A 22,977-nucleotide genomic window follows, 5' to 3' on the forward strand; every position below is an offset into this window, starting at 1 on the left:
TTGAGAAAGATAATCCGGAGGTATCAGTTAATATTTATGGTGTGGATGAGAAGAACGTTATATTTCCAAGAAGAGTTGGAAATGCAATGAAGGCAGATCACTTTGATCTTCTCCTTCTCTGTGAGAGTAAGGATGATGATGAAAACAGCACCCTTGAGGATGACAATGAACATAAATCAAATAGCCACTACTGCTACATTGAAAATTTTGAAAAACTTGTGGGATCCCAACTCATAAAACATCAGCATAAAATTATCATCTGCAGACAATGTTTTACCCATTACACCCAGAACAGAGATGGAGAACGCAGGATGGCTGAGCATGAGGAGTATTGTGCTAGCAATAATACAGCAAGAATCATCATGCCACAGGTTGGAAAAGATGGTAAACCTCCAACCTTGAAGTTTGAGAAACATGTGCAAAGGTATAGAGTACCTGTTGTAGCATACGCCAATTTCGAGTGCATCCTGGAGAAACCTGATGAAGACAATGAACAATGGATTGGTGAAGCTACCAAAGTTATCCAGTATCATCGGGCAATGAGTTACTGCTTATACTTTGTGCGGGACCCATATTTGGAAGATTCCTGGCTGACAATCACTAACCTAATCCCTCATGAGCCAATTGTCTACAGGGGTCCTGATGCCGCCAAACATTTCATGAAGACTCTCACCATGTATGCAAAAGATTTAGATGAGGCAATTGACTGCAGGAATATCAAGTTGCTCCCACTAACCAAAAGAGAGAAAGAACGACATAATGCAGCTGATTTCTGTGAGGCCTGCAATGAACGGTTCAATAAAGATGACCATTGTCATATAACTGGTATCTACCGGAATGCATTATGCCGTAAATGCAACCTGCAGCGAGAGCGACAATCATTCATACCAGTGTTTCTCCACAACTCTTCAAACTACAATACACACCTCATTATTCCAGAGCTGGGTAGAGATGAGGATCAGCTGTTTGTCATCCCAAACTCATCGGAAAAGTATATATCATTCACCAAACGAATATCTCCAAAAATGCACCTTCGATTCATCGATACATTCTGGTTTACGCCTGATAGTTTAGACAATCTGGTCACCAACCTAGTCAAATCAGCATCGAATCCAGAAGACTTGTCCAAAGTGTTGCCACATACTGCCAAGGTGTTTGGAAACAAATTGAGCCTTGTCTCAAGGAAAGGAGTGTTTCCATACGACTACTGCGATTCATGGCAGAGACTCAAAGAAACATTGCTACCACCCAAAGAGGCATTTTTCAGCAAGCTGGTTGATAGGAGTGTTAGCAGTGATGATTATGAACATGCTCAAACTGTGTGGAACCAATTCAGTTGTAGAACTCTGGGAGAATACAGTGACCTATACTTGAAAACAGATGTTCTCCTGTTGGCTGATGTCTTTGAGAGCTTCCACGATGTATGCATAAAGACTTATGATTTGGATTGTGCTCACTACTTTACATCTCCAGGCTTTTCCTTTGATGTCATGCTGAAATATACTAAAGTCGAGCTTGAGCTCCTTACTGACTATGACATGTACATGTTTATCAAGCGAGGTATCAGAGGAGGAATAACAAATTGTATACACCGTCATGCTGTAGCCAACAATGCCTACACAGGAGCGCCTATTGACCCCGAGAAGCCTACATCATATCTCCTTTACACAGATGCGAACAACCTGTACGGCTGGGCAATGTGCCAACCACTTCCATGTCGGAAATTCCAGTGGATGGAGAAAGATGAGTTGGAGGGGGTGAGCAGAGGTATTGAGGGTGTTGGAAATGTTCAAAAGATTGGCTAAATCTTGGAGGTGGACATTGAGTACCCTTCTGAATTGCATGATGAGCACAATGACTTCCCATTCCTGGCAGAGAACAAAAAAACTCTCAAATATAATCATGTATGACTCATGACAGCTCTAAGCAACCGTGAACGATATGTATGTCACTACCACATCCTCAAGCAAGCAGTACAGCATGGAATGAAAATCACTAAAGTTCATCGAGGTGTAAGGTTTGATGCAGGAGGACTTCCTAGCACCCTACATCATGCTAAACACCAGACTTCGACAGCAGTCAAAGAATAAGTTTGAGAAAAATTTCTTCAAACTCATGAACAACGCTGTGTTTGGTAAGACGGTGGAGAATGTGCAAAAAAGGATGAGTATGGAGCTAGTGAATGATGAGAATCGATTGAAGAAACTGATTGCTCGACCAGTTTACAAGGACTGCATCATATTTGGTGAGAATATTTGCGCTGTTACGATGCATAAGGAAAAAGTAAAGCTGAACAAACCTATCTACATTGGTTTTACAGTGTTGAACATAAGCAAGACCCTTATGTACCAGTTCCACTACGATGTGATGAAACCTATTTACAAAGAGAACCTACAACTGCTTTATCAGGATACTGACAGCTTATTCTACATCGTGAAAACTGAGAACCTATACAACGACATCATCAACAACCAACAACTGAAAGATACCTTTGACACTTCAGAGTACCCTGCAGACCACCCATGCTACTCAGATGCAAACAAAATGGTGCTTGGAAAGTTTAAAGATGAATATGCTGGCCGAGCGCCACTTGAGTATGTAGGCCTGCGATCAAAGCTATATGCCTGTAGGTGTTACAATAGTGATCCAAATCAGCTGACAAGTGGATTGATAAAGAAAGCTAAAGGAGTGAGGAGACCAATACTTGGGCGAGAACTCTCAAAAATGCATCCAGATGCTGAACGTTACATAGGCTTCCAAGACTATCTAGATTGTCTATATGGTGATGAGGATATCTATAGAGAACAAGTGATGTTTGGCACTAGGAAACATCAGATCATGACCCAAGTCATGAGAAAGAAGGCACTGAGCAAAGCTGATGAGAAGAGGTATATTCTAGATGATGGAATTACAACTCTTGCACATGGTCATTACAAGATCCCCACACTAGCACACATTGATGAGGAGGAGGAGGAGGAGGAGGTGGATGAGGAGGAAGAGATGATTGACTCTCAAGAAATTCCCAAGGTTCAGGCAGCTAGCAGTACTACAACAGCTAAACGGTTACATTCCTCATCACATGATGAGCTCTTTGATAAAGTCAATGAGTCAGGAAGCAGTACTATCCCTGCTAAACGGTCACGTCCCTTATCAAATGATGACTATAAAATAGATGGTGATGCATCCCAGTACAGCATTCTGAGAAAATTGCTTGAAAAGTGACGTCATACCTCATGCCAGGAAGTGTCAACAAATCCACTGTGCGCATGTTTTCGCCCTACATTCACATCGCAAGACTTTTTTGGAAGCAGTCATCATCAGTTGAGGTCTGTGCACCGTGCTGTAAAGAACTAGCATCAGCTACAACTAGAACTCCAGCTACTACTCCAGCTAGTACTCCTGCTGTTACCACTACCACTGCCAACATCAGCCTGTAGTGGAGCAAGCAGATATGTGTGAGTGTGGAGACTGTCTACTAGTAACCAGCAACCAATGGATTCTACGACCATTTCTGAAGTTTGGAGATAAGGACCTACCAGAAGCGTTTGGAACAGCTCAAAACTTTCTAGAGACACTAACATCCATCTTTCATGATGCCCAAGTGTCAAGCTATACCAACCTATGCGAGGGAGCAGCCATCTTGAAATTCTCATTCAGCAGAGGATTCTGCGAAATAAGTGATAGATTGGGTGAATTATATCACTGGATAGTTCTCAATATATTGGACTGAATCTATTGAATTGTAATGTAAATAATCTTATTATTCATATGAATGCTCAGTTTATATATATTATGTTATGTATCAATAAAAGAGAGAGTGTATTATTTCAAAAGAAATATGTTGTACATCTTATTCCATACACCCTTCAACTTCTAGAGTAAGCACTCTTAGACATTTAAGGTATAGTAAATACAATAGGAAGCATCCTTCTAAGTAGTGTCAGTTTGTACATACTGGGACGTTTTTTTATGACTTTTCCCCCCCTTCCCCCTCCTCACGCACCCATCCTACCTACCCCCCACCACCCCCGCTCCTGCCGCCCCTCTCCTGCCCCCTTGGAAGGAGAAGATTCTCTCTCTCCCTCTCTCTAGAAGAAGGAGAAGTAGAAGAAGAAGAGGAAGAAGAAGGAGAAGAAGAAGAAGAAGAGGAAGGAGAAGGAGAAGAAGAAGGAGAAGATGATAACGATGATACTCTCTCTCTCTCTCTCTCTTGTCATGCTCTAGTTAATATAGTCATGCCTAATTACATTCAGTCATGCTCAATTACATTTAGTCATGGTCTATTTGATGATTAATGGTAGAGAGAGAGATATGTGAGAGAGAGAAAGAGGCAATCTACTGACAGATTCAAGTGAAACGAACTTCTGCCAGATTTAAGTGAAATTAATATCTTACTCTCAGATTTAACTGAAACATGTTCTTGACAACGATGTGAAGCAGTGAGTTGTACACACAACGAACGTTATATTTTTAATGTTTCCTCAATCATAACTAATGCATAGAATGAACTTGTATATCCAAATACACATGGATCTTTAAACTCTCTAGAGTGTGATCTATGATATTTTACATTTTTCATCGGCAATGTCATATAAGCATTTCCAGAGATCATTAGAATTATTAACAATAGCTAATGATCCATTATTATTTGAACAACCATAATGTAAATGTCTGGTTTCTAATATATCAAGTAATTCAAAAATTTCAGATAGAATTGGAAAGTGAAGATTTTCTGTTTTTGTTAATGCAAGATCACTCACTTCATCACCCGTTGAAAATTTAATATTCTTTGCAATTAGATCAAATTCATTGAATGAAATTGTCATCAAGAGACGAGATAGTCTCTTGAACTTTGAAAAGCTATAACAATCAACCATATTTTCCAGTTGAGTGTATGTACAGGTAAAACGTGATAAGAAACTACTTGTATCTGCACACTATACTACACACTTCTATAAATAGCATTCAGCTTCAATGCATGTGAGATCTTTACAGCTCAACTAACAAAGCAATACTGAACGATTAAACCTAGACATTGCAGGTACAATGGAAAATGAAAACAATCGAGTATACACTAGAAATTTATTTACATAATTCACTACAATTGTTCATCACTTCCTCTTCAATTTTTATTAGTTTACTAACAGACAGTTTATGGGGTCTGTGATAGCATAGATAATCATTTATATCATTCAAATTCACTGTGTTTAAGAAAATGTCTTTTCTTCTCAGAATTAGAAGACATTATAGGTGTACTACATCTTGAGTCATAGTAGATGCTGTCTTCCTCCTCCTCCTCCTCCTTATCAAGATCACACTGTATCCCAATAGAGCATGTTTTCTTCTCAGAATTAGAAGACATTATTCTAGATGTTAACCGATCAAAGCTAAAACCTCAAATGAGTAAAATTTGAAAAATGCAATACTTATATAGCTTGTGCTCTATCGAGAAATTACTGAACTTCCTTCACCATGGAAGTAAGAGGAATGTACTCCATGATACAATCACTGATTAAAATGCAATAAGCGGAAGTATTTGGAGGTACAGCTTCCTTAAATTCCATATCTATTCTAATATCTGTGGAGGATTTCCAATGAGAAGATTGATGTGAACAGTCAATTACAATCAGGGGTGTTTTAGTACAAAATGTGTCAAAATCAATCTCTGTTCCAAGCTCAGTATTGATACTATGGTTATAGTACGCCGAGGGAAAATCCAAAAACATACGGTACATCAATTCTAGTTTACCAAGGAGGTTTTCATAAGGAAAATAGTCAGAGTTCAAGTAGACCTTTGCATTTTGAAGATTACAACTATCAAATTCCGAGATTGATTTATTAATTTTATTCTTACGATCTGTTTGAAACGCTAAAACAACATACTTTGGTGTGTCGAGATGGGATGTGGTTTTTACTGCCCAAGAATGATCAGTGCTTTTTTGTAAATTTGGTAATTCTGAAATCTCCCAATGACGAAAGCTCAGCTTCAGCAGTGTATCAGCATCGAGCAATCACAAAAATTTCAACCTCACATGATCTTCTAAAGTAATATAGGGAATTCTCCATTGAAGCTTCGTTATTTTTATATTAACATTTGTTGCTTCTGTAGACTCGATGCAATTGAGATCTGTTGGTGATCTTAATAATACAAGTTCTTGTTTCAAGTTTAAAATTATTCTTTGAAAGTCTTCAAAAAATGGTAAAACTAATTTAAGAGGTACACAGAATGTAAACTTATTATCTTTCAGTGTATATCCTGCTCTGTCAAACCCGGCCAAGTGATATGTGTTCTTATCAAACATATTTTTCACTAGTATAGCTTTAATTGTTGATGTTAATCCAATTAGTCTTGATTTAGAAATTTGTTGCCCAGCCAATTCATATCGAATTTCATCAAAGAGATTTCCAATGAGGTTACTGGATAATATATACTTAGCTATCGGAGCATCCCCAGCCTTTGCAGCTGGTTTTGTACACTTCACCTCCCCCTCAATAAATATAAATTATTTGCATGGAAGGCAGTACTGATCCATAGAAGCCACATGGATGCAAGCTTCATCTGAGGGTTTAATTTCTTGACCCAAATATACTGTATGAGTATGGAACTGAAATTTAGTAATATCATTATAGAACTCGAGTTGAGATTCAACATCGAGAATTTCACTAATTGCTGCGCCGTACATGACGCCAATCTACTATAAATCCCAACTTTTCCAATATTCTCGCGCTTTTTGCTAATATAGCACGTAGCTTTTTAGGTGTTGACTCTATCAAGTTCGAGTCTCTAATGAGCTTCTGTGAGCAAATGCTAGTGTGTGGTTTGAAAACGAGGAATCCCATTTCAAGTTCTTTGTTTTTCACGAATGTGAAGTCTAATTGTGATTATATCTCCTCAGAAATCAATAAACGATCCTTCTTGATTGGTTACCTTTACATTAATGCTTTGAATTCTATGTGTGTTTAAAGGCATATAGATTATCGGATTAGGCGTTTCATTTATCAAATACCCGCTAGGTACTCTAGGTGAGAACTCGTATATAATATGTTTCTGTTTGCCATCGGAGTAGCTCCCACAGGCTATATTGCACTCAACTACAATAGAGTCAATATTTGTTATGCTAACTAAATGCTGAGAATAATACCATTTATTCGGTTGTAATATAACGTTATCAAAACCAAGCATTTTTCCTATTGAAGTAGATGTTGTAAAGTCAATAGGCTTATCAGAACGAATTTCGAGCTTCATAGTATTCGTGTTAGCTCTTATATTAAGTTTCTTTTCGTCACTATCCAATTTACTCTTTAAAGCTAATATAATGTCATCAACTTCATATGCACCCGTATCAAGATCAATTAATTTATCACCATATTTGAAGGTAGAATTTTTACCTTTTATAACATTTGCAATGCTATTGTAAGTACAGAAATTAATCAATCCAATTTCCCATTCTTTATTTTTATTCATATCGAGAATTTATTGCAAATGTTCATAGAGATCACTTGATCTAGATCGTAATGTAATAACAACCGTCTTATATGTTTTTGGTACAAATACTGGATTACAACTGGTTTGCAAAAAACAAGAGCATAAGGTGTCCACATATATTTGTATGTAATGGTTGCATGTGCTCAACATTATAAAAGATATTTTCACCTGTTTCTTTTTTCCAATATTTATTCAATTCATAAGGTGGTTGTAAATTACCAATTGGATCAAAATAGTAAACATTTGATCCTCGTTTCTTATAGCCAACCCAGTGTGTACCATGTCCAGATTGAGTGTCTAAATTAACAATACAATTCTCATTTTTTAGAATTTTGTTAGGTGATGTATCTATCATGTATACACCTCGTAGGGGAATTTGTAATAATTTACACCATTTTATTAGATCGTGATTGGACAATTCACCATCGATATTCATTTTTTCACCTTCTTTGTCTTTCTACGTTTTTTAACACCTTTTTTCTTTGGGGAGAAACTTACACCATATGGTGAGGAGCAGGATGTGGGGTTGGGCCCAATCAAAATACGACCACCACTCGAGATTGGAGAGTACGGGTTCAAATAGTAACCTCTACCTGCAATATGTTGTTTCAACTGAGCAATAGCTTTTTTCCTTATCGAGCTGCTATGAGTTTTCCCAACACTTGTGCTCTTCTTCTTCTTCTTTCTCAAACCACTGCCAAACACAGCTTTAGCTTTCATCACGTTTGTTACAAGATAACTAAGTGCTCTTTCACTTAGAGATGATTCTGGATTCTTGAATATTTCCCATGCTGTGTTTGCAAGAGCTCTGTCTGCAATCGCTCGCGACTTATTATCACTATTTTGAGTGTATGCTATATCATGTACCTTACAGGCTCTATCTAATGAATTTATACCTTGATCCCCTCTCTTTAACCTTTCATTAACCTTCATGCCAAGGCCACACCACTGATATCCGGGGAAATGGGTTTCCGGTGATGTGTTTATTAATTTATCTATAATAGTTGATGTAATGTCCCCCGCAGTACCCGCTATACGTTTGACAATTTTGCTAGCCGAACTCAAGATTCCTCTCCCTCGTTTTCTAGAAGATAACTTTCTTCTACATACCATTTTTCATTACCTTTCAACTCAATAGTTGAACATCGACTGAGGTTAATTAATCAAACACTTAACCTCAATCGAGAGACAAAGAAATTGTCTCACTATGTGCTTTATATATTACTACAAAGTTGGTATGTTTTAATCAATAGGGAATACAATTTTCTATCATCATGATGTGTCTTATTAACACACTTGTTAAGTATGTTGTAAGTTTTGTAGAAATTGCGAAGAATTGAATGTTCATCAATCATAAATCTATACCAATGTCTTAGACTAACATCAAGAGAAGCATCTGATGAATTGACACATGATTTGATATAAGATAATGTATGATTTCTTACCAGCAGTGATTCCTGCATCAATTGAGGTGTTTCCAAATCCCTAATCTTATTTCGTACATTATGTATAGATTCCAATATTCTCTTACTATCATTTTGCATTGAATCATATTTTTTCAAAGCAATATGGAGAAGTAATAGCATATTCACACAACATATTATAAAGAGAAGAACAAATAAAACTCTCCATACGATTATCTTCATTGCACAACTTCTCCATTCAAGTGTTGTAAGCATACTGATAAAAATAGATTGCAATATCTATAGTGAGTGTATAGCGCAAACAGATGGAAGAGAATCTCGCAACAAGGTCAAGACTGACATGTGGTGCATGCGTGTGCGCATGCAGCAGCAACTATAAAATAGCTTCTCTTGTGACCAAACACTCATTGACTGTACAAGAGCATTACTATTCTTTGTGTGAACTATTCTACATTCATTGAGTGTTCAGTTACAAGAGGATCTATTCTTGCGTGAACAGTGTACTATTCTACATCTTCTTCTTCTTTGACACAACAAACAGGTGAGAATTAAAAACAATTTTTTTATAAAAACAATATTACAATTTATTATCAAACACTACAATATTTACATTATATACTACTTGTGAAGCATATCACCACAACATGCTATGAGAATAAGATTGTTACATTTTAACAATCTTAATGTCACTCCATGTAGCGGTTATATGCTTCACTACTATTCCTAAATTTTTACACTTAGAATTAAATTTAATAACTTTACATGGCGAAATTATGGAAGAAAATCTCTGAGGCAGGTATACCTCAGAGATTTTCTTTGTGGAAGCGATTTTTATTTTTAATATAATTCGTCTGCCATGATGGTTTGTTTCTTCTCGCACGGAGATGATAGTATGTGGAACATCCTCCGCCAGCTCCAGGCATCCATGGTTTTGGTGATGGCTTATTGATGAGTGCGATAAAGTCATCATCATCATCCAGTGCCGCTGCCTCCTCTAGTAGCGGAGTCATGGAGGTGTTCTCACACATACGTTTCTGTTGAATGAACGTGACTAGTGCTCGAATGAAGCTGGCAAATCCAATAACCGCTGCTTATATACTCATTCGTTTCTCTCTCTCTGTTTTAGGATGAGTGAGAGATAGTGCATTTTCCCGCTTGTCACATCCTTGACATACAAACTCATTCTTACACGTACAGCAAGGTGCATTCAGAGAAAAAATATCAAATTCTCACAATGCACTAATATAAAATTTCTCACTTCCAGATATAATATCTCGAATAACAATATTTCGAATGTGAGAGCAATGTAATCTCCTCATTAATTTTCATAATTAACATCACATGTTGACTTGCTAAATTTCTTCTCAATATTATTGTGATTTTCATTATGTTCGTTGATTTCACAGAGTTCGAGAGTGCACTACTGCATAATCACTCCAGTCTTTGAGGAGGAAAGACATATGAAGAACTAGTCTGAGAGTTGGAGTGTAAGCAGAGAGAGAGACAGTACAGCACATCATTCATTGCATGTAAGTATGATACAATTCTTTATTTTTCTAATCATGATTTTTCAGAACTTACTTCTTTCCTGATACTACTACTACAATGCGCTTAGGAATCACTAATATCTTGATTCTGATTGGGAATTACTTCTACAACAGAGTGCATATTGTACAATATCCAGCTTGTTTTCCCACAGCATCTTCTTTTTCATCATTCGTCGTTTCTTTTCCATTATAGCTCATCTTTTTATATATACAAAACGGAACATGTATCACTTTTTCATAAGGATTTTCAATAATATATTTGCAATATACACATTGCAGATATGATTTCTCATGTAAAAAGTATCCATTTATTGCAAAATAGTCTGCTCTATTAATAAATACCGAGAGCTTGAATGGTTCTGGACGATGGAAAGTTGAAACTCGTTCTTCATATTGTCGTAGAATATTATTATCGAAATTCTCCTCTTCACATGAAATATTATCTTCTTTGCGCCATCCACAATTTGGACTGCATCACTCATGTTCCTTACTAGGATCGTCTGTTGCCAACCAATTTTCTAAATATACTGAACAAAACACACATTGAACAACGTCAGGTGCTTGCACAAATTTAAAACCCTGTTTAGCCATATTTTGAGGTGACAACAGACTCGATTCTAATTCCCAACGATTATCAAATGTTAATAACCTCAATCGTTTGTGCATGAAAATCTGATCCTGAGATAGCATTTTTTGCACTGTACTTGCAGCTTGTTAAATCACTACTGATTTTTAGATTAATGTTTACTTGTTCTTATATCTAATTCTGTGCCATAGTGATATATTCTTTGTTTGTTTTCAGTAACCCGCTAGTAGCAGAGATGGAGCATAGCAGAGAACACAGGGTTGAAGGTGTGAGTTCGCGAGCTATTCGCCATCGCATTTCCTTCGAAAACGTAGCACCTGACATTGAAAATGTGCTTCAAAACTTGAAAGCTCGTGTTTTCGAGATAATAAGAGAACACGCTGCACGTTTTGAAGGAAATGTGAAATGGTTTTTAGTATTGAATGTATTATTGTATAAGATGGTAGTTTTAGAATCAGAGGAATCCGAAGCTGTTTCATCCATTGTGAATCTTCATAGCTACTCGGCCATAGGCATGAATGTCATAGAGAGTTATGACGAATTGAATGAACAATTTATGTTAGCAGTTAGGAAAATTTTAAGTTCATTCGATAACTTTGTTCGATTTGGGAGTAGTTGGGTGTTGAAGAAGATTGACTCGCTTGATGTAAATGTGATTAGATATAATCCAATATACACAAGCAGTTATATTCAAACACCCCAGTTCATCAACAATAGGAAATGTGTTATCGATGTCAAAAATCTTTCTGATAAAAAGTGTTTTCTGTGGAGTGTTCTAGCCTATTTTCACCAGAAACTGAATAACAGACACTTAACAGTAAAATATTTGAGCAAATTTGCTCACAGGCTGAACACTCGCGGAGTTAATTTCCCAACCACCGATCGTGACATAAAGAAATTTGAAATTCTCAATACAGACATCGCAATTCATGTTATCGCGTATGACAACAAAAAGTTTTTCCCCTATCAAACAAGCATATTCCGTACGCATAAATACCAAATCAATCTTTTAATGTTCAAAGGCAATGCAGGAAAAACACTTTTTTGTTTAATTAACACTGCGAATGGGAAAAACGGATTGTCGCATCTTCTTTCTCACCTTTTGAGAAATAATCGTCAAGTAGCTGTTTGTAATTTCTGTTTTCACAGATTTACAACAAACAAATCTAAAAATTGTGATGGGAAAGCAAATTTGATGAGACATCTAGAGCTTTGTTCAAAGTTCCAGTCTCAGAGAACTTCATACCCAGAACGAGGTGAGACAATCAAATTTAAAAAACTCAGTTCAACTTTGAAGAAAAAGTATACAATCTACGCGGATTTGGAAACATTTGTTGTGAATATGGATGGTAATGAATCTGAGGATGTACCTATCATCAGAAGTTACACCAAGAAAATGGCGTGTCATATTCCGTGCGGGTATTGTTTCGTTGTAATTGATGTGAATGGAGATATTGTGTACGGCCCAGTACTCTATAGATCAAGTAATATCAATGAAAAGATCATGGAGAAATTTCTCAAGGAAATAATCGAACTGGGCGATTTATTGAGTGCAGATATAAAATGTGAAATTCCGATGGAGCATTTAAGTGATCGTCAGCAACGCGAATTTCAAAACGCTGATAAGTGTGGGCTTTGCGATGAAGTTTTTACCGAAACAGACACAAAGGTACGCCATCATGCACATGAAAATGGAAAGTTTTTGTGTGCTGCTCATGTGTCGTGTAATTTAAATACTTGAACTGACGATACGATTAGCTGTTACTTCCATAATTTTAGCGGATTTGACAGTCATTTTATTCTAAAAGCTCTCGGAAAATGTAAAAAAGAAATTTCCTGTATCGCCAATACATCAGAAAGATTTTTGACTTTGACAGTGGGAAAAATCAAGTTTTTAGATTCATATAAATTTATGAATGAATCTTTAGAAGTATTAGTGCGCAACTTGGTAGATAGTACAGATATGGAAACAAAGTTCAAACGTCTGTTTTCAGTATTTAATGACCCCGATCTCGAACATAGGCAACTCTTGTTAAAAAAAGGAGTATATCCCTATTCGTACATATCTTGCCCTGAAAAATTCGCTGAGACTTCTCTCCCTCTGATAGAATGTTTTTATAATAATCTTAACAATACACCCCTCTCCCCCAAAGAATATGAGCATGCACAAAGAGTGTTCTCAACATTCAAGTTGAAATCTCTCGGGGAGTATCATGATTTCTATCTGTGCCTAGACGTCATGCTATTAGTTGAGGTTTTTGAAGAAATGAGGTCAACGCTTTTTAGGTCATATGGCCTCGATGTGACTCATTTTCTTTTGCTTGCTCATTACACTTGGAATTGTATGTTAAAGTTCACCCGGGTTGAACTTCAATTGATTAGCGATCCCGATATACATCTATTGTTTGAATCAGGAATGCGCGGTTGTGTTTTGTTTATTGGCAAGCGTTATTGCGAAGCCAATAACAAACACATCCCTGACATATACGATCCCACAAAACCAAGTAGCTATCTGCTTTATATAGATTGTAATTCTTTGTATGCGCACACTATGAATCAATTCTTACCTTATGGAAATTTCAAGTTCCTCTCAGAGGAAGAAATCCATGCTCTTGACTTTACAAATTTGGAGAGTGAATCAGAAACTGGTTATGTAATTGAATGTGATCTCAAGTACCCACAGGAGTTACATGATATGCATTCCAATTTCCCTCTTGCTCCACTTCATCAAATTCCTCCTAGCGAATTGTTCTCCGAGTACCAAACCAATGAGAACGGTCAAACTCTGACTAAAAAACTCATGAACACACTTTTTGATCGAGAGAGGTACATTGTTCATTACATGAATTTGAAACTGTACCTTCAACTCGGATTGAAATTAACAAAAGTACATCGCGTCATTAGCTTTTCCCAATCGCCTTGGTTGAAGAACTACATTGAGTTCAATACCTGTAATAGGCAAGCCGCGAAAAATAAATTTGAAGTCTCTTTTTTTAAACAGATGAGCAATTTAATTTATGGGAAGACACTACAGAATACTCGTCATCATTGTAATGTTCAAATTATCACAGACACCAAGCGTCTAGATAAGTACATTTCAAATCCCCTATGTAAACGCTGGCAGATAATAAGTTCGGATGTGATTGCGGTTTTCTCGCGAAAGTTGGAACTAAAAATGAATAAGCCAATCTTTCCAGGTTTCTGCATCCTGGATTTGAGTAAACTACACATGTATGATTTTTTCTATTGTAAATTGCAAAAAATCATACCATGGCAACGCATCCAGCTTTGTATGACTGATACAGATAGCTTCCTCTTATCGTTGGAGACACCCGACGTCTACCAACTGATAAGAGAAAATCTAGAATTGTTTGATACTTCAAATTACCCAGCTGAGCACGAATGCTTCTCCAATGAGAGGAATAAAGTTGTAGGGAAATTTAAGGATGAGGCAGCTTCATTTCCTTTAAAATCTTTTCTGGGATTACGCTCGAAATTGTAAAAGGTGTGGTACACTCACACAACTTTCCTTGCTCATATTCGAAACTACGATCAGACTTTTGTATATGTGTATATATAATTGTTTTCAGAGTACTTTTTCCTTTGTGTAAATTGTGAAATTCAATGATTTTTTTAGTCGTCATTTTTTTAAAGTCGTCAAAACAGCTGTTCTACAGATGAAATATCTCGACTATGTGTTCTTTTTATGAACTGCTCTACCTACCTACCTCATGCACGAGAAGGAGGTTACAAAGTCCATTTCTCAAGGATGGGGTGGACCCCCCATTAGTTTCCCAGAAAGGAGACTCATGCCAGTTAATAGAGCTGATAAATAACTATACAGAGTATGAATTTGAAAAAAATCGGTCAAGTTATTTTGAAAAAATCGTGAAAAACATGGTTTTTTAGTAATTATCCGCCATTTTTCTCAAGAAAATTACGGAGCTCCTGCAATTTTCCAAGGAAAAAACTCATGTCATTTGATAGGACTTATGAATAGCTACCCATGGCTTGAATTTGGAGAAAATCGTTAGAGCCGTTTTCGAGAAAACCTTGAAAAACCTGGTTTTTGGTCATTATCCGCCATTTTTATCCGCAATATAGATTCAAAACTTCTTGTTGTCAAATGTTTGCACTGAAAATTGGACTCAAAATCACAAGTGAATGAATCATAACCCACTTTTCGGACTAGTGTATTAATCAAAATTTGGGGAAAGAACAGTTTTGGGCTGTGCCTGTTGGTCCTTCTTCAATCATTTTAATAATTTGTTCTTTGTATTTGAATAAATAAATATTTTCAAGCATTTATAAGATAGTAATCCTTGTATCTCTCATTTCTCGATAGAAAAGGATAGTGAACGTTTCTAAATCAATGCTTGAAAAGTATTTATCTATTCAATACAATATTAAAAATCATTTTAATCTCTGTATAAAGTTGAGCCACCAAGGGCAAGCCATATTATGCGTTTTCAGACAGCGGTTTTAGAGTCGGCAGTGCAGGAGCTCTTCTGACGATTGGCTAATTGGGTGAAAAATTCCTGAAAAACCGTTTAATGAGGTATGGCCCTTACTGTGTCATTAACTGGGGACATTCACCTTGAATTTACAGATTATAGAATGAGTGTTATTACATGTTCATCAAGTAACCGATAGAATTTGTTCAGTTGAATGAGATTGTAAAAATGAATGAGTTGAACAACAAATGTTTTCAATATTCTTTATATTTCTAAATTCGGAAAATAGACTACATTGCAGTTATAATCTAATTGAAGGACTCATGAGCATCTATTAAATTTACATGAGTTACATCACATAATATTATTTATTGACTATTATTATGATTAGGTTGATCTATGCGAGTCATTGCTTTTGATTGAGTTAGAAACAAATAATTTATCTTAATAAATAAGAAACAGTCGTCCGAAATAGAAAAAAATGTTCGCTTTGAAAATAGAAAAAAAATGAAATTATTCTTTCTATAAAAATAACATTTTTATTCAACATAAAGGTCTTTTCCAATAAAAAAGTACAGAAGATTCTAAAGAATTACTAAAATAATTGAAAGAATACTGCTCATTCATTAGAAAATTAAAAAAAAAAAATTCTTCAAGTCATCGGTTGTAAAACAGCGGTATGCTAGATATTATTTGACATTCATACAGATTATAACAATATTAAAAATTACATAACGCTGATATTATGATTTTAGTCACAAGATTGAAACTATTTAGTCTTTTTTCAAATAAACTTAATGACAAGTCGTGAGAATCAAACTGCAAAATGTGATATAAACATGTTAGGCCTATGCATGCGTAGCGCTGTACTTTATAACCGCAACAAAATTACAAATTCACAAAAATCTGATAATAAATTAGCTCGATCATTATCTAAAATAAATAAAAACAATACAAAATGTTCACACAAATCTAAATAATCTTAAATAATCATTTCTGGACCGAAAATCAAGTGACGAAGCAGTGTGTGACTATATAACCTTATCTTTTGGACAACATTAACATTTATCAAAATTTTTGGAGAAAAATATAGTACAGGCATAGCCTAGTTTTTCCTCCAATGTCATAATTGTATTATGATTATAGTATTTTATACAATAAATAAATAAAAAAATAAATAAAACAGTCTTTGAAAGAAATGCGTAAGGAATGTGAGAATGAAACCGACAATAGTAACGAACCACCTTAGACCTAGTCATAACCCCATTCGGAACACACTAGGCCTAAGGTCATCCTGTTAGATCATTAGATCTATTCGACTGTTTAAACGCCATAATCGCACTGTATTATCGCTGCAACAGAAAAAACAAATTTCAAAATTAGTTTGAAATATTAATTTATTGTTATAAATCCATGATAATTATAGAAACATTAATAATCAACAAAAATAAAATTTTATCATAAAACATTACTTTATAAACATTGAAATCAATCCAATTGATAACAATAATTGATAACTTATTTTATACTAAACAAGTATTCGAACTGTACAAAATTATTTTTCAATAAAAGATGATGAGAATTATTAATAGAGGTTCTTTTATTAAAAAAAGTATATCTTCCTTACAATCATATTATTTAATCATCAGTTTAGTAAATTATGTGTTCAGTAAACGTTAAATTCTTTGTATAGTGGAAACATAGATTTTCAAACATGTACAACGCATTGAAACATTGAGACGGAGAGATTAATAATTAATTAATTAATTAATTAATAATAATTAATTAATAATAATTAATAATTTGTTTTATTGATCAATGAATACATTTGTACAGTACATTTCAGGCCTCGTCAAAAGTTCAAGATTACATGATGTAAGTCACTAGCATAAATACATTTTTCGTCAACATCTTATTCTTAATAAAACTTGAATGAACATTTTCAATAACATCAGTAGGTATAGCAAAATATTTCGAAACATTACATTTACACAGCATATAGATAAATAGCAATTCGTAATATATTAAAAGAGAAACACAAAGACTAACACTACAACTAGTACTTCTATATAAAGTCATAACATAGTAATCACAATACTATTCTTACAATGTAAGTTACATTTTTATTCTAAGTAGAAAACGTTATATGCTATCAATTAAAAACTCTTCAGTAGAGTAGTAAGCCTTTTCTTTTAGCATTTGTGAAATGGCAACTTTAAATTTTTCTTGAGGCAGGTTCTTAACTTCAATTGGTAGTTTATTGTAAAATAACAACTGTAAATAGGGGTAGCTTTTCATGCTCTTACTCAATCTGAAATTTGATTTCATAATTTTTTCCCTATTCCTAGTATTGTAAGCATGATATTCATTATGTTTGTGAAAGTTGTTAGAATTCTTCTTCACACTTATCAAATTGGAATATATATATAGAGATGGCAGAGTCAGTATACCCAGTTTGATGAAGTGAGGCTTGCAAGTTTCTCTTGGGGAAAGGTTCAAAATAGCTCTAACTGCCCTTTTCTGCCATATGAAAACTTTTTTATGTGTTGGGCAATTGCCCCACATTCTTATCCCATAACTAAGATGAGAATGGAAAAGTCCGTGATAGGTCATCAACAATACTTGCAGATTAACAGAACTATTTAATCTCTTGAGGAGGTATGTTACCCTTGAAAGTTTTTTACAGAGACTATTCACATGTTCCTCCCAACAGAGTTTACCATCCAATATTACACCTAGTAATTTGACAGGCTTAAGATTATTGTGGTTCAGAGTATGCCCTAATATAAATGTTATTTTCTCTGTTTTCTGCACATTTAATTCTAGGTCATTAGATAAATACCATGATTTTGCCTGATTCAAGGAAATGTCAAGTTTATCCTGAAGTTTTTCGATTTCAGCATCTGATTGGATTATTGAGGTGTCATCAGCATACAATACAGAAAGACCTGGTATATTGAAACTGGAATCATTTACGAAAACCAGAAAAAGGAAAGGCCCAAGGACCGATCCTTGAGGTACACCTGTATTTATGTTCAATACATCAGAGCATTTACCTGCACACTTTACCATTTGTTTTCTGCCAACCAAATAACCTTTCAATAGCTTCAACTCTCTATCTACTATACCATAATGTTCCAGTTTTTTGAAGAGAATCACATGTGAAACTCTCTCAAATGCTCTGCTAAGGTCTAATAGGGTTGCCCCTACTGCACATTTATTTTCAAAACATTGATGTACAAAGTCTACAATTTTCTCAACAGCGTCTATTGTAGAGTGACCTGGTCTAAAGCCATATTGATGGGGATATAATAAGCCATTGAAAATGAAATATTCATAGAGTTGCATTAGCAGACAAAATTCTGTTATTTGACTGATGATAGGGACAAGAGCAATTGGTCTGTAATTTTCAGGATTTTTTGGATCTCCTTTTTTCAAAACAGGTGTAACACTGGACACTTTCAAACAATCCGGAAAGTAGCCCATGACAATAATAAAATTTATAATATATGTTAGAGGAAGCAAGGTTGAGTCAATTATTTCTTTGATCAAGTAATTAGACATTCCAAACACATCCTCACTACGAGAATTACTCATTCTATTAACAATGGATTTAACGGTTAACTTATCAATTGTCTTAAGTTTAAAATTGTGTGAAGGCTTTGGAGCATTGATCAGAAAATTTTGAAATGACGTATCAATTTGGTCCTGTCTATCATCCAACCTTCTGGTTGGTACATTAACAAAGAGCTCATTCAATACATTTGGAGAGATTGGTATTGGTTTTTTACAAGCAGGCATGAGATTAGATTCTCTCTTGATTATTGACCAAGCAGCCTTACACCTATTATTAGCATTTGCAATAAATTCACTATTTACCTTTATTTTCGCTTGTTTCAACTTGAATCGGTAGTGCTTTCTTATATTTTTTTAGACTTCTTTATCATATTCACTAAGTGTATTCTTGAATCTACTGTAAGAAATCAATAATAGAATGTGTAATTTTTCCAGTTCAGGTGAGAGCCATTTTGAAGAGGATTGTTTTTTACTTTTATTTTTCACCAAAACTCTAGGGCAGGAGCGATTTGAGGATTCAACTATGATATTTAAGAAACTATCAACTGCCATATCAACATTATTGTCAGTTTTATAAATTTTCTCCCAACAAATATTCATAAGAGACTTTCTCAAATGTAGCAATCTTTTCTTGGTAAGAAGTCTTATAGTCATCTCTCTATTTAATTTATTACATTGATTAGAGATTTTTGAAGATGACTTTCTTTCTAGATCAAACGAAACACAAACACCAGAATGGTCAGATATTAAACCTTGTTCTAAAAGCGTTACTCTAAAATAATCCGCAGATATATTTGTAATTACATTATTAAGACATGACTCATACCTAGTTGGAGAGTAATTCGTACAGTAAAGGTTGAAAGATCTCAATAAATTCAAAAATTCTTGTGTGTCTGGCTCAAAATTTTTAAGAATGTCTACGTTTAGATCACCTGCTAGTATCAAGAATTTAAAGCCATTTACCTTACTTGTTACATATTCCAGTAATTGTTCCAAATCAACCATAAAATCTCTGAAACGGGAGCCAGGAGTGCGGTAAATACTAATTACTAGAGTATTTAATCTACCAATCCTAACAGCTGTTGCCTCACAAGAACCCTCATAACAGTAAGAGGTAATGTCAATAATATTAAAATCAATTCCTTCTCTCACAAATATTAAAGAACCACCATATGGAGTCGGTCGACAGTAAAAACCAGCTAGTTTGAAGTTTTGAGGGACATAAAAATTAATCTCTTCCTCACGTAACCAGTGCTCACTCAAGCAAATGACATCAAACTCTTTACGACTCAAAATAGTCTCAAGTTCAAGTAACTTATTTCTCAGAGATTGAATATTTAGAGCGCAAACCTTCAAATCAGAGCTACGGTCCTGTTTTCTAGTATATTCTAGGATCATTGTGTTTCTACCTATATGAACAGGACCACTAATTAGTTTCCCCGATGACTCAGGTCATATTGAAGCTCGATAACTGTATTATTACCCTTTTCATCTAATATTGTTTTGATTTTATCAGTCATCCTCTTCTTGCCTCTCCAGTTCAGGTGTAGCCCAAGCCTAGTAAAATGCTCTCTTTTAAGATCAGCAAGATCTATTACCTTAACATTTTGCATCCTTCCACAATACTGTTTTATTCTACTGTTGGTTTTTCTAATCTCTTCGTTAACACATGACCACTCCGGTAAATCATATCTTATTGGTATTGTAGAAATTAATACATTTGTAAAATTTAGCACCTGAAGTAGAGAAAGCATGCTTTTTAGAAAACTACCAGCTTGATTACAGTATACATCATTCGCTCCTCCAACAATGACCACATGATCATTATTGGATAGATCTCTAGTACCACTCTTAATATTATTTACTATGGGGTTGAATTTGGCACTTGGCATGATAAAACCACTAGTTGTCTTTTCAAGTTCAGATCTATTCAAATTATCTACTAAATCACGACCATGACTGTCGCCAAAGATTCTGACTACGTTTTTTAATGGTTTCATGCTAGCTGACTTTTTAAGTTTAGTTCCCAGAGAAATATCACTAGTCTTGGAAATCGTTATCGGTTTAGAGCTAGGATATGATATGTTCTTACTGCATGGAGAATCATTAGAGACTAACAAATCACAAGACTTGGGTTTTAGAAAATTACAAACTTTACACAGAATCTTCCACCTATATACCGTAGCATCAAAGTTTGTATTAAGAGAGAGACCATCCTCGAGACAGGTTGAACTACACATTTTCCTATATTTAAATACTTCTTCCAAAAAATTCATTGCAAAAACACCGCAATCGTAGTTATTAGTCTGTTGAGGACATGGAAGGGTAATTATCTTCTTGTAGGTTAGGATTGAGCTAACTCTTCTTATCAGAGACATGGAAAATCTCTCATTACATTTGTTCATTGAGTCCAGAATATAAAATTTACAGTGTAAAGAATCATAAACAACAGCACTCCAATGAGAACCACACCAGCCGTCATTTGCTTCTTCCTGCCGACCGTCATTTATCACGAAAGCAGTGAAATTATTTTCTTTTACATTATTTCTTAAGAATGATAAATCAGCTTCCGCGTCATTGATAATCATTGCTGTTACTGCTGGTAGGACCACATAATTTCCTGGAAACGAATCAATTAAATAACTACAAAAACAGTCAATGTCCGCATCAGAAAGGAGTTCCGTTCTAAGAAACTGGCTCAATCGATCTATAAGTGGATTTACGTGTGTGAAATTATCCACATTTTCAGTTTTATCATTCATTCGCGACTCACAAGATGATAATTCCATGAGGCGAATATCAAGATCCATAGACCGATTAATTGCGGCATTCCATTGTTCTTCCAAAACTTTGATTCGCGCCTTTAAATGTTCATTCTCCTGTTCCAAGCTGGGAGCAGCATCATTTTCGGTATATGACACTGTTTCATGCGAATGTTGACCCGTTAAACTATGAATCACAGAAGTATCCGAACTAGTTTTTATCGTAAAAGTACAGTTCTTTTTCAAGCATTTCCACGTAATATCACCTTTTACAGTGTGTGAGTCCTTTCCAAATTTAATACCTTTGTATAATATAGCCGGAATACCTTTTGCCGTTTTGCATTGCTTTATTGCCGAGTTCATATTATTACATTTGGTGAGACAAGCAGAATAAAAACTATCAGAAACCTTCGTAAAAACAGCGTCAAGTGGAGAGTACAGCAATTCAAAACAAAACCGCCAGCAGACCCTACCGTCTCGATCGTTGATTGGTCTGCAAGCAGAGCGTTGCTAGGTTACGCAAGTAAACAAAAGTTACCGGTGTTCCAAAAGCAGCTGATCGCTGAGTCGCAAAATACAAAGTCCGAAACACAATGTTATCTAATCAACAAGTCAGTAGGATAAAAAGGGGAAGTTGCAACTCAAATCAGCTGTTTTCCCCCCCTGACCCTCCCCCCCCGCCACCTCATCAGCTGACCAGTGACGTCACTTGACCTCGCAGCTGTTCAGTGACGTCATCTGACCTTTTCCCGCCTAAATTTCCCTCCATTTTTCCTAACCTCAAATAGACTTCCCTCCATTTTCTTCCCGCCATTTTTCCTAACCTCAAATATACTTCCCTCCATTTTTGTTCCCGCCATAAGCTGCGCGTGCGCGCGCACTCCCGCCACAATTTCCCCCCATTTCTTTTTTCTATCCTCAAACTACTAGAAGATTTAGTCGACATAACCACCAATAGCTATTGATTTCCACCTTACCCCCCAGTAAGGTTTGTATACTTTACCCCGCCTCTGTTACCTTGCACTTTCCTTTGTAGCTATTGATTGGCTAACAATAAGAAGCCGTAAAAAGGATGCGCGTCTGTCCCCGGCGCTCAGTGAGCAAGTATTTGATTACACTCACAGACACACTACATCTAATAG

At 35.5% G+C, this 22,977-nt stretch overlaps 1 protein-coding gene across 1 annotated transcript; it reads left to right on the forward strand.

Moving 5' to 3' along the window:
• Positions 1–2,022: 2,022 nt before the first annotated feature.
• LOC120355132 lies at positions 2,023–11,910 on the forward strand. Its single transcript, XM_039443453.1, has 3 exons — positions 2,023–2,888; positions 11,260–11,311; positions 11,890–11,910. The coding sequence occupies exons 1-3, from the start codon at positions 2,023–2,025 to the stop codon at positions 11,908–11,910; spliced, it is 939 nt and encodes a 312-aa protein (XP_039299387.1).
• Positions 11,911–22,977: the final 11,067 nt, after the last annotated feature.

Source organism: Nilaparvata lugens, chromosome Y (assembly GCF_014356525.2).
Source record: "Nilaparvata lugens isolate BPH chromosome Y, ASM1435652v1, whole genome shotgun sequence".
Taxonomy (NCBI): domain Eukaryota; kingdom Metazoa; phylum Arthropoda; class Insecta; order Hemiptera; family Delphacidae; genus Nilaparvata; species Nilaparvata lugens.

Coding starts and splice junctions, on each gene's coding strand:
- LOC120355132 (XM_039443453.1), top strand. CDS start 2,023: ATGCAGGAGGACTTCCTAGCACCCTACATCATGCTAAACACCAGACTT. Junction 2,889..11,259: donor AGCAAAGCTGATGAGAAGAG/GTATATTCTAGA, acceptor GTTTGTTTTCAG/TAACCCGCTAGTAGCAGAGA. Junction 11,312..11,889: donor GAGAACACAGGGTTGAAGGT/GTGAGTTCGCGA, acceptor ATTTGCTCACAG/GCTGAACACTCGCGGAGTTA.